A 10,978-nucleotide genomic window follows, 5' to 3' on the forward strand; every position below is an offset into this window, starting at 1 on the left:
TTTAAGTTGGTGAATGGATTTGCTAGATAGGGATGAATACTTGTTATGGTGTGTACTGAGATCCATAATCACATGACTGCTAATCATAATATTCACTGTTGATCACGTCCTGCGATTAACAATGGAAAACCTGACCACATTACTAAAATATTTAGTAACTCTTCCTGTATGACTCAAAGACAGGCAGTCTTTTTTTCCATGTGTGCTTGTGTAATATTAGTTTGTTTTCCTTTCATCCGCAGTGATCCGTACACAAGAATCTCTCTCTATGACCCCGTCAATGGAGAAATTACCGGTCTACAGACCAAAACCATCAAAAAGGTGTGTGTACAGACTCTCTACTGCAGGATTTGTCATTTTGTCAAGTGTTTAACATTTCTCTGTCTTTCTTGTAGACATTGGATCCAAAGTGGAATGAGGAATTCTTCTTTAGGGTAAGTGAACGGGGATTTATGGAGATCATGCTTCTGTCAGCTGGTTGGAGCATCTTTGTGAATCTAATAAAAGCTGTCAAGAAATGTCACCTCAAAATGAAAATGTTTTATGAATTATGAAAAAATGAATTATTTCAGTAGCCTTAGACAGAATTTCTGAAACTGGAGTTTGAGAGTTGATGAAAAGCTAATAATTCATTAAATCACAAAAATGTAATATTCAAATAAATATATTATTTTAAAATAATAATAAATAAATTACTAAAAAGATGGAAAAACATTGTTTGCCTGTATGTCTTGTAACCATTAATTGACATCAAAGAACCGTGAACATGCAAATGTGTTGTAAAATTATTGAAATGTTACCTCAGGGAGACTTTTAAGTAAATATTTTAGGGGTTTGGCTAGCAAAAAAAAAATTATTTATAATAATTTAGCAGACGCTTTTATCCAAAGCGATTTACAAATGAGGAATACAACAAGCAATTCATTATAAAAAGGCAAATAAACATGAGAAGTGCTCATAATACAAAGTTTCAGACATTTAGTTAAATAGAAAAATATAATAATGAATTATTAAAATTATAAACTACATTTGTATCATCATACTACCTTTATGCTGATTTTAATTACAAAAAAACAAAATTTTGTCTACACAGAAAAATGTAAAAAAAAAAATAAAAAAAAAGAGCTTAAATATTGTAAAAATAATTAATCTATTTTAATGAGCCTTAAATTAAGCTTCATTTTTTATAGTGGAAAAAAAAAAGAAAACAATTTTTTATATATATATTAATTTTTTTCCCTTTTCATTTTGGGCATGTGACCCAGACATTTGTTCATTAAGTTTACCTGTAAAAACAAATTGTTCTGTACCATGGGATCTCATATACACACGTTTTGTTTGTAGTCGTTTCCTACTTTGCTGAACTCTCTGTTCATCATTCTCACATTTAGATACTGTGTGTGATTCCAATACTGTGTTCTTGTGAACTAATATTAAACAGATGCAGTCATTGTGTTTGGTAATAATAGAAAACGTTATACAATACGGGCTGCTCATATTTCAGCATTGAGAGCCTGTTTAAAAGTTCAAGTGTTTTATAAAACCATTTTTGCATTTTATATTAATAATGGACCGTAATAGAGTAATGTTTCTGTGAACAGCCAAAAAACAAAACAAAACAGATGATAATGCTTCAGTCAAAGTACATGCAGTGCTTACAAAGACTACATTAGGGACCACAGCAACACCCTTGCAACCTTGCATCACAGTGACGAGTTTTACACCACTAAATTCGTCTTCAGAAAATGTAAAAATCTATTTTTTTTAGTAACGTGCATCACTGAGCAGGAGAGTTGTGTATATACAGTGGGTACAGAAAATAATCAGTTTTTGTTTTATCCTGCTGTATTTACTCAGTGCAACTTATGGCATCCAAGTGAAAGATATATAACACATACATGTCAGAAAAAAAATAACAAACAAAAACTTTTTCATTCCATTTCAGAAAAACATCTTCATTTCAGGCTGCAAAGCAACAAAATGTGATTATTTTAAAGGAGGTGATTCTTTTCTATACCCACTGTATAAGAGCTTATATCCTGTGACTTTCCTGCTGAGTGTTTGTCTCGGCTCCTGACAGTGTTTATACTAACCTGAGAAATACAGTCTAGCAGAGTCGTCACATCTCTTACCTTCACATTTCTTTATAGGGGGAAAGCAGGAGCCTGTGCTGTAAGATGTTAAATGACCAGGAATGAAACTCAGCACAATGGTTTTATTTTGAGCGCCATAAAATGGTTTATTTAAATGATTCTTCTAAAGCTGCGTACAGCTCGAAACCTCACTTAAGGGGGTCATATGATGCGATTTCAATTTTTCCTTTCTCTTTGGAGTGTTACAAGCTCTTGGTGCATAAAGAAGATCTGTAAAGTTGCAAAGACTAAAGTCTCAAATCCAAAGAGATATTCTTTCTAAAAGTTAAGAGTCAATTTGTTTTTTGAACCTTAAACCGTATAAACATTTCATTACACCAAATACACAAAATAATGTTCTTTTTAGCAACATCATATGACCCCTTTAAACTCTCCCAGAAGTTGTGATAGAAGTCAGCTGAATTCAGTAATGCCCCACATTGAGCCTAAACTGAGGTCTGATAGGGTTATAGTGAGATAAATGTGATAAATGTTTAATTCCCCGAAGAAACAGAAAAAGCAGCGATTTTTTATAATTTTTCAGGAGTTTTTCAAGAAATGTGTTTATGATGGAAGCAACAGGGAATCACATCAGAGTGGAAAGCAGCATGACAAATGTTATAATTTTACATCATTATATGAGAGCATCTTTACTTGTTCAGATCAAATCAGCTTTATTGTATAGCGCTTATATAATTCAGATTTTTTTTAAAGCAACTTCTCAGTAATAAACAAGAAAAGAACAGAATCACTGATGGAAAACTATTAATTTTATATTTTTAAATTCAAAGTGACTGTTAGATAACTCTGCATGTCTTAGTTTTTCTCTAATAGCTGAAAAATTACCGTTTTTGATCAGATTTTTACTCCAGGACATGCAATGAACATTGATTTGTGACATTTTTTTTCTTAATGTTCCTAGTTAAAGAATCACCCTTTAATTAAATAACAGTCTGTTTGGGCAGCATGTTAAGTAAGTAAGTAAAAGTTTATTTATATAGCACCTTTCGCAGACAAGGTGAAAACAGTTGTGCTGCACCATATTTTTGTGGAAACGGTGATAAATGTTTTTCAGGATTCTTTGATGAATAGTCCAAAAGAACAGCTTTTATTTGAAACAGAAATTTTTGTAACATTTTAAATGTCTTTAATTCAATGCATCCTCTGCTGAATAAAAATATAAATAAAAAATGTTTTATTTTTATTTTTAGGTTGTGAAATATATTCTTTGTCCGGTCTGCTATTGAAGTATCAAAATTAGAGTTATGTATAAGTTCTGCACCCATAGTGGCACCAAATGGCATTGCAATCTGCTTTTTTTTTTGAGTTGCCTGATAAAGAAATATTGACTTAACTACCATTAGACCATTAGATTGAGGCAGGACTGCTTGTTTGGCTTTACAATGGTAGACGTGTTAGATGGTAATGAAACCTTACACAGTTCAGCAGTCTCAAATATATTCGGCTTGTTAGTGTTGGGTTCAGGTCTGTAAAATCAGCAGCTACCTAAGCGTCAATGTGTAATAAATGAACATGGATGCCTTTTTGCAAGTAGCCACCTTAAAGCTCAGGTCTGGGAACTTAAATGTACCTTTGGGTGTTGTTAAACGTGAAAAGTAACTGCTCTAAAACGCATAAAAGTGAATGAGGCGTGACCGGTGTTAGGGGGGTTCTCTCCGTCACACGCTGACTGCGTCCTCCCTGAATAATGAGGAAGGTTAATAAAATGCTTGCATAAAAGACCCAGTGTTCAAGTAAGAACAGTAGCTCTTGATAAGACAATAAACCGCAGTCGCCCTCCTGCAAGTGACAGATAGGTTAACCCGGTTACTGGTTGTAAGAAAAACTGGTATGTCATTGCTAGAATGTGTTCGCTGGCATGAACCAAGCATGCACGCTATTTGTGTCTCCTGAGGAATGTGGTAGCTTACAGAAAGGATGACAAATCCTTTCAGATCTCTTTTTGTGCAAAACATTTCTAGGCTTGTGACAGTAGATAATGTTTCTTCTGTGATCAATCTCACTTCATTTTCATTTGAAATGCATGCAATTAGCCTAGTCTTTGTTTTAGAATTCTAAAATCCTAAAACTTTATTTCCAGGCACACAAAATGCAGTCTCACTTATATTGCATTGCGATTTGAAATGCAAACAATTACCCCATTCTTTGTTTTAGACTTGCAAAATCCTAAAACTTTGTTCATTTCCAAGTGCACGAAATGCAGAAATCCCTGATTCAGTCTCTCTGATACTGCATTACGATTTGAAATGCATGCAATTACCCCATTCTTTTTTTTTTTAGAATTCCAGAATCCTAACACTTTGTTCATTTCCAAGTGCACAAAATGCAAAAATCCCTGATTCAGGCTGATTTATATTTAATTTTCATTCATGTAAGCAGGATGATTTCCTGTACTGATTCTGTGCACTGTGGTAACTGCAATTGCCCCTGATTGATGAGATGGCATTTCTCTTTGACAGAAGCATGGTCTTAAATGGCTGCAACAGCGGGTGTCAGATGACACGTGATGTGGCACATGTCCATATGTGAGCTGGCACAACAAGCTCAATATTCGATTTGGAGGCACTCTTTTGGCACAAACAGGCTTGATTCCGTCTGCTGCTTTCAAATTTGTAGATGAAGCTATCATGCATTTAAGCCGTGCATGGTTAGAAGTACAGAAATAAGCCAAACGCTCACTTCGTAACACCCTGTTCCCCACGTATCTCCAAAGCACTGTACGAGGATGATGTTGAGAAAGCTTTAAATGATGCCAAACCTTGTTCCTCTTTATTTTCTGTAACTCTATCCTGTTGGGGTAAAAATATTAGCAGGGGTGCAGCTTTATAAGAAACTTTAGACACTGGGCCGCCACTGCTGTAGAAGGAGGTTGCAGAGTCGAGGTTGGCTAGAACAGGGGCGAGCTGTTCCACCTCCATCCTGGCATGCACGCAGATTGTTGTTTTTTGCTCTGGGGTGACCGGCAGCTGGGGGAGGGAGGGCACCAGTGCCTGAATCGACGCTTGCAAAACTACAGAAGGCACAGCTGAGGCACTCCAGAGGTCTGGCACAGTACAGCCCTTTGCAGGGTTTCTGGAGCAGTTGCGTCTGTAAAGCTCTCTGAATTCGCCGTTATCCTTCCGAGGACTAGAGCTGTTCTTCATGGTGTTAGCTTCAGAGGAGCTTCGAGAGGAATGCCACGTGTCACTGCTGCTATTTTTGCAATGTGCAGCCGCTAATGGTTGGAATCGCAGAACGGGACCAGGAGCAGTTGCTTTTTGCTGCTTGTTTTTCACTTGTTTGTTTTGGGTTTGCCATGTCCTGCGTCCCACCGGATCCCTGGGAAGCTTGACTTCATGGCGCGACAACTGCGACTGCATTTTGCTTCGCGGAGAAGCAACACCGACCCGCTGTCAGAGACTTGCAGCGGTCACGCCGAGGATAGCGGGCTCACGAATGCCGGCCGTAGCTCCAGTGAGGGCCTGATGCAGAGTTCCCTCCACATGAAGGTGACTCCAGGACAGCTGGCTCTGGCTTTGCCACCCTTGTCACCAGAGTACGGTAATTTACAGCGGCACTCCACCGTATTCATCCCTAAGGTGAATGGGAGCAGGAAAAGCATGCTGCAGATCTCCTTGCAGCCTTGCGGAGGAGACGGTGAGCTCGCCAGCTGCGAGAGCGGAAATGGGGATGGAGGTTCCTGTAGCAGCAGCACCACGAGCGATGCCGGTTACTGCAGCAGCAACAGCATATTCGAAGCGGACGTCCCAGATCGCAAACCAATCTCTCGGCGGAAGGCGAGGGCACCCTTGCGGCGCTGCTCGTCCTTGGTGATTTTCCCGCGGAGCCCATGCACCACGCCACCCGCGTCTCCCGTCAGTCCGACAGCGTCTCCAATGATTCCTCCGCTGCCTCCATCTGCACGAAGTTCCTTTCAGACCTCTCATCAGATGCAGCTGTCCAGCGTTGATGCATCGCACGATGACACGGCCAAGGGATCCGTCGCCACGGCAGTTAATGGTCTGCGGCTGTCCAAAACCAGTACGTCAGCAGAACACAGGGACGCCAAACCCATCGTGCATTTCAGCGTGCCGCCGGAACAACCGCCAGGACCAGAGCGAACGGAAAGACACTCCAGAGTTTTATTGCACTTCGCAAACCAGCGACCGCTTCCCTCAGGGAAAGGAAGTTCGGCCAAAACAAAGGTTAACATCGACTGTTCCAAACCTCTCGAGGGCCCACAAACCGACAACGTCGCAGAGCCCCAGAAAGCCAAGCTTTTCCGGAGCACCTCAGCCTGCATGCTGCCAAGCGGAAGGCCGTCGTCGACGGAAAGAAGACACGACACTTTTCCGACTTGCGGTAATTCGGATAAGTCCTCAAGAAAAGGGTCGCATCATGTCCTTCACAGGAGTATTTCTTTGGAGGTACCCTGTGCGAACACTGAGATTTCTTGTCACGTTTCAAATGCTGCAGATGTGCACTCCAAAAACGGCACTCCGCACGTACACATCCGTGTATCTCACGGCACAGGTGCAAGAAAATCAAACACCCTGCAGGACAACAGCATAAACAACGAAACGGATCATGTCACAACCTGCACGGAGAGAAATGCCACCGTAAGCCTTTCCATCTATTAGCAAGTGAAAATGAGAATGTACATGTTTATTAACTCGGTTTTATCTTGCACTTTTAAGCATGCAAATTGAAAGTCAGTGAGTGTAAATAATGTTTCGCCATAAAATTGCATTCAAGTTTATTTGTATAGTGTATGCTTTATTTGTAGAGCTGTGTATGTTTCCAATGAAGAGATGATTTGCAATGATAGCTTTCTTGTCTCTGAATAGTTGCAAATATATGTTTTAATAATGCAAATATGCATCATAACTATTCAGGAAGTTGTCTTCCATTGATCCTGCATGCAAAGCTTTCATTTTAAAGTTTAAAGATATGCAGATATGCATAATTTTAGCATGGGTTTGGGATTATGAAATACCCAAATTAATTGCAGTCTATAATTTATATTTGTGTGTTACTCATATATATACACTGAGATATATATGCAAAAATCCCTTTAGGCAGGATGGCTTATGGACAAGCATTTTAAAAATGCATTGTAGCTAAACCAGTTATATGCATGTCACATTTTAGAGGCTTTTTTATTTATATTTTTTTACACACTCTGAGTGATCACTGTATGTATTTACCTTAGGGATAATTTCTATTTAGGCAGGTTGGCTTATAAACAAGCGCTTTAAAAATGTAGAGTAGATAAGTTAGTTGCATGCATGCATGTCGCATTTTAGAGGCTTTTTCAGTTTTTATTAATTTATTATCAGTTTGAGTGATCACTGTATATTTACCTATGGGATCATTTTCATTTAGATATGTAGGCTTATAGAAAAGCACTTTAAAAATGCATTGTAACTAAACCAGCTGCATGCATGTCACATTTTAGAGGCTTTTTCATTTTTTTTTTTTTTTATACTTTGAGTTATCGCTGTAAGTATTTACCTCTGGGATCTTTTCCATTTAGATGGTAAGGCTTATAGACATGCACTTTAAAAATACATTGTGGCTAAACCAGTTGCATGCACGTCGCATTTTAGTGGCTTTTCCAGTTTTTATTAATTTGTTAATACTCTGAGGGATCACTGTATGTATTTACCTCTGGAATAATTATAGACCGCGGTCCCTAAGCTCCACCCCCAGCTCCAGGTCTATAAATACACAGCTTTGAAAAATACTCTGCTTGACTCCAGTTAGTCTGGTCAAGTACCACGATGGGCAGCTCTCAGGATTCAACATGATATGCAGGGGCTGCACATGGCTGTCCATCAGCTGTTGGGCCAAAGGCCAGCTGATGGGGGAGAAGATGAGTGTCAGGGAGACAGGGGCCAAATTATGTGATTCCTTTGCAGTAAAGGATAACATGTTCGCTGCCCAGCAGGTGCTTACTTAGCTGCTGGTATGTTTTCAGAGCATCAGGTGTCTCGCTCACTGCACTTATTTCATTTTCACTCACTCTCTTTGCTTCTGATTTTACAGCGTGTTAGAAACGGGACGCATAAGCAATTAACAGCACTGTTAACCTTTACTGCCACTGCACTCTTATGTAATCTAATCTAAATTCAAGGCTCTAATTTCAACATGCTGGTTGTTTGTGCATCCCATTTGTGATGTTCAAACACTTGGACATATTGTTCTTCTCATAGCTCGTTCAGATGTTTAGAAAGTACAGTGGGTAAATGGCAGCAACAGCAAGACAATACAATACGATATCATTCAGCTCCATAGCTGCATGCAGTATTCTTCACTAAAGTAAGTTATTGTGGATCTTGCATAACAAAATGATGGTCCAGGACTATACCTGGTATCACTTTTCCACAGAAACATAGCTGGTGCTCGGCCAGGGGATCTGGGAACCTCTCAAAGTAATTTGATTCAGTGTGTTTATGTTATGAGCTGCTTTTTATTCAACTGTCAGATGGTATCTACATATGAGAAATGCAATTCATAGCAAACGTCTTTTTGACTCTGAGGCCCCCAGTAATCCAAAACAAACTTTTTTTTAAATTTACAGACAATATATATAAATGTATATAAACTGACAATATATAAAAATAATTAAATAAAATACTTATGTGAAATAATTTAAATAGTTAAAATAATGAACTTCTGTAATTCCAGAATAAATGTGTATTTGTTTGTTTATTTATTTATGTAAATTAATATTTTTACATTTAAATTTCCTTAACTTTTCCAGGTCTAGATATCCACTAGGTGTGGCACTATATAAAAAGAATTCCATATAATAATTATAAGCAAAATAATTACCTAAATTAAAATAGTTAAAATAATTTAAAAATATATTATAATTATATTCATTTTTACTGGCTGATTATTTTTTTATTTAATTTACATGGCTTTTTAAAAAGATTTTAATAATTTCCTTGACTTTTTTCATATATCTAGGTTTTTCAGGAACCAACCCTGATTCTTTAAATAAATAAAAAATTCAAAAAAATAAATAAATAAATTTATTTTGCAACTAAATAAATTACGAAATATGATGTCAGATTACATCTTCGTTTTTAGCTTAATTTTTCTTTGTCTTATTCTAAGGTGGGTCCCTGGTCGAGAACCGCTGGTTTAAATGGACATGAAGGATAAAGTAGTTGTGCAATGTGTTATGTGTGTAATTCATGTAGTTTTCTGCAATCTAGACTGAATATTTGTTGTTCAGAAATCTGACATGATCCTGTCTCCAGGTCTCCGACTGAACAGACTTTTCTGCTGTAGAAATGTGTCCAGATTGGGGCTCGGGTCCAGCTTAAGATCACGGTTTCTCAGTTTCCCGCACAAGGACACTGTCACACCTTGTGCTCACTGACGGGAGTGGTTAACACATGACCGTGTGACCTCTGCCAAAGGTCAATGCAATCAGCAGCGCTCCTAAAGAGCTGTCAGATGTCTGTGTGTACGAGCGCCGGGGGGTTTGTTGGTGTGTGAATGTGTTGTGTTTTCCACAGCGCTTTCTGTGCTTGATTAGCTCTTACCAGTCAACAGCGCAGCACTCGTAATCTCTTCAGCAGTGTCTCTCCTCCCACAGTGCTTGAAAACCTAATGGATTTATGAAAATAATTAGATCTCTCTCTGTAACAGCTGCTTGATTCAGACTTTGTACTCATTCCTGGCCTTTTGTGCACGACTCACTACAATACATTTAGAAACAAATCTTCATAATCTTTCATTGAAATGCAGTTAGGCTGCTGTTTTAAGTAATGCAGCCCTTCTTCAATGTATATACATTTTTAAATAGTTATGCAGCAATTGAATTCTGGTTAATGCATTGCAAATGGTGATCAAGTTTTAATCATTTTTGTAACATTTAATATCCTTGTTCAATGCAAAATGCATCACATTTATGGAAATAAAATGAGAATGCCATTTAATGTTAACAACATTTTAAGATCTCATTTTCACAGCCGTTGTCATACCTGCAAATCAAAGTTGATGTTTTGGATTATTATGCTAATGTTAGTTAATATTTGGGTCTGTTTATATGGTATGAATGTGTGTCAAACTGAACTGTCTTACTGTCTTGAAAGACTGGGATTCATTTGCTTATATTTTGCAGGGTTTTCTTCTGCATACAGTGTTTCCATAAGACCACTGGAAGGACAACAAACTCTGCCCTTTTAGTTTTACATAAAGCGTCTCCTGGAAGATCAGAAATGAGCACAATCTTTGTTCAATGTGATCGTGAGGAAATGTTTGTCAGGTGTTTTGCAGAAGTAAACCTGCAGTCACGCTCCACTTGTAGCAGAAAATAGTTCACTTTGAGCCCCTTCATTGAGTTTCTTCAAACGTTTGGCATCATTTACCGTTTTCCTTCTCATTACCGGGGCAGACGGGACTGATTGTATACAGATAGTTTGACAACATTTTTCCATTTTTGCTTCGCTAACATGTTGCCTTATTTCACAATGGATAAAGGTGTGTTCTTGCTGTAGTTTATGGTACTATACCTGCTATATTATACTCTGGCAAACTATGCCAGCATTCTGGCAATTCAGTACTATGCTATACTATAATATACTGCAGTACTATTACTGCTTGTCACAATTTTTACATGTCCTAAGAATTTTCATCTCAGTGGAAAATTTATCTTGGATTTATCTAGGAAAGTTTGTCTAAGATTTAAAAGATATATATATATATATATATATATATATATTTCTTTTCTTCTTTCTTTCTTTCTTATTATATCATTTTTGTTTATTTTAGTTTTATTTCATTAATTATTTTTGTTTTATTTCATTTATTTATTTCATTTATTCATT

General features: G+C 37.6%; 1 protein-coding gene across 2 annotated transcripts in view; it reads left to right on the forward strand.

Moving 5' to 3' along the window:
• The first annotated feature begins 5,008 nt into the window (after positions 1-5,008).
• The window catches only part of nedd4a (NEDD4 E3 ubiquitin protein ligase a), a 39,296-nt gene continuing 33,326 nt past the window's right edge, over positions 5,009-10,978 (forward strand). Inside the window, exon 1 of one of the 2 annotated variants that reach the window (XM_016546849.1) lies at positions 5,009-6,751. In XM_016546849.1, coding sequence (XP_016402335.1) covers positions 5,489-6,751 — 1,263 coding nt within the window. In that variant the 5' untranslated portion in view covers positions 5,009-5,488. The remainder of the gene's footprint in view (positions 6,752-10,978) is intronic. The other variant, XM_016546844.1, reaches the window with a different exon arrangement.

This window comes from Sinocyclocheilus rhinocerous, unplaced genomic scaffold, assembly GCF_001515625.1.
Source record: "Sinocyclocheilus rhinocerous isolate Xijiao unplaced genomic scaffold, SAMN03320098_v1.1 scaffold942, whole genome shotgun sequence".
NCBI classification, from domain to species: domain Eukaryota; kingdom Metazoa; phylum Chordata; class Actinopteri; order Cypriniformes; family Cyprinidae; genus Sinocyclocheilus; species Sinocyclocheilus rhinocerous.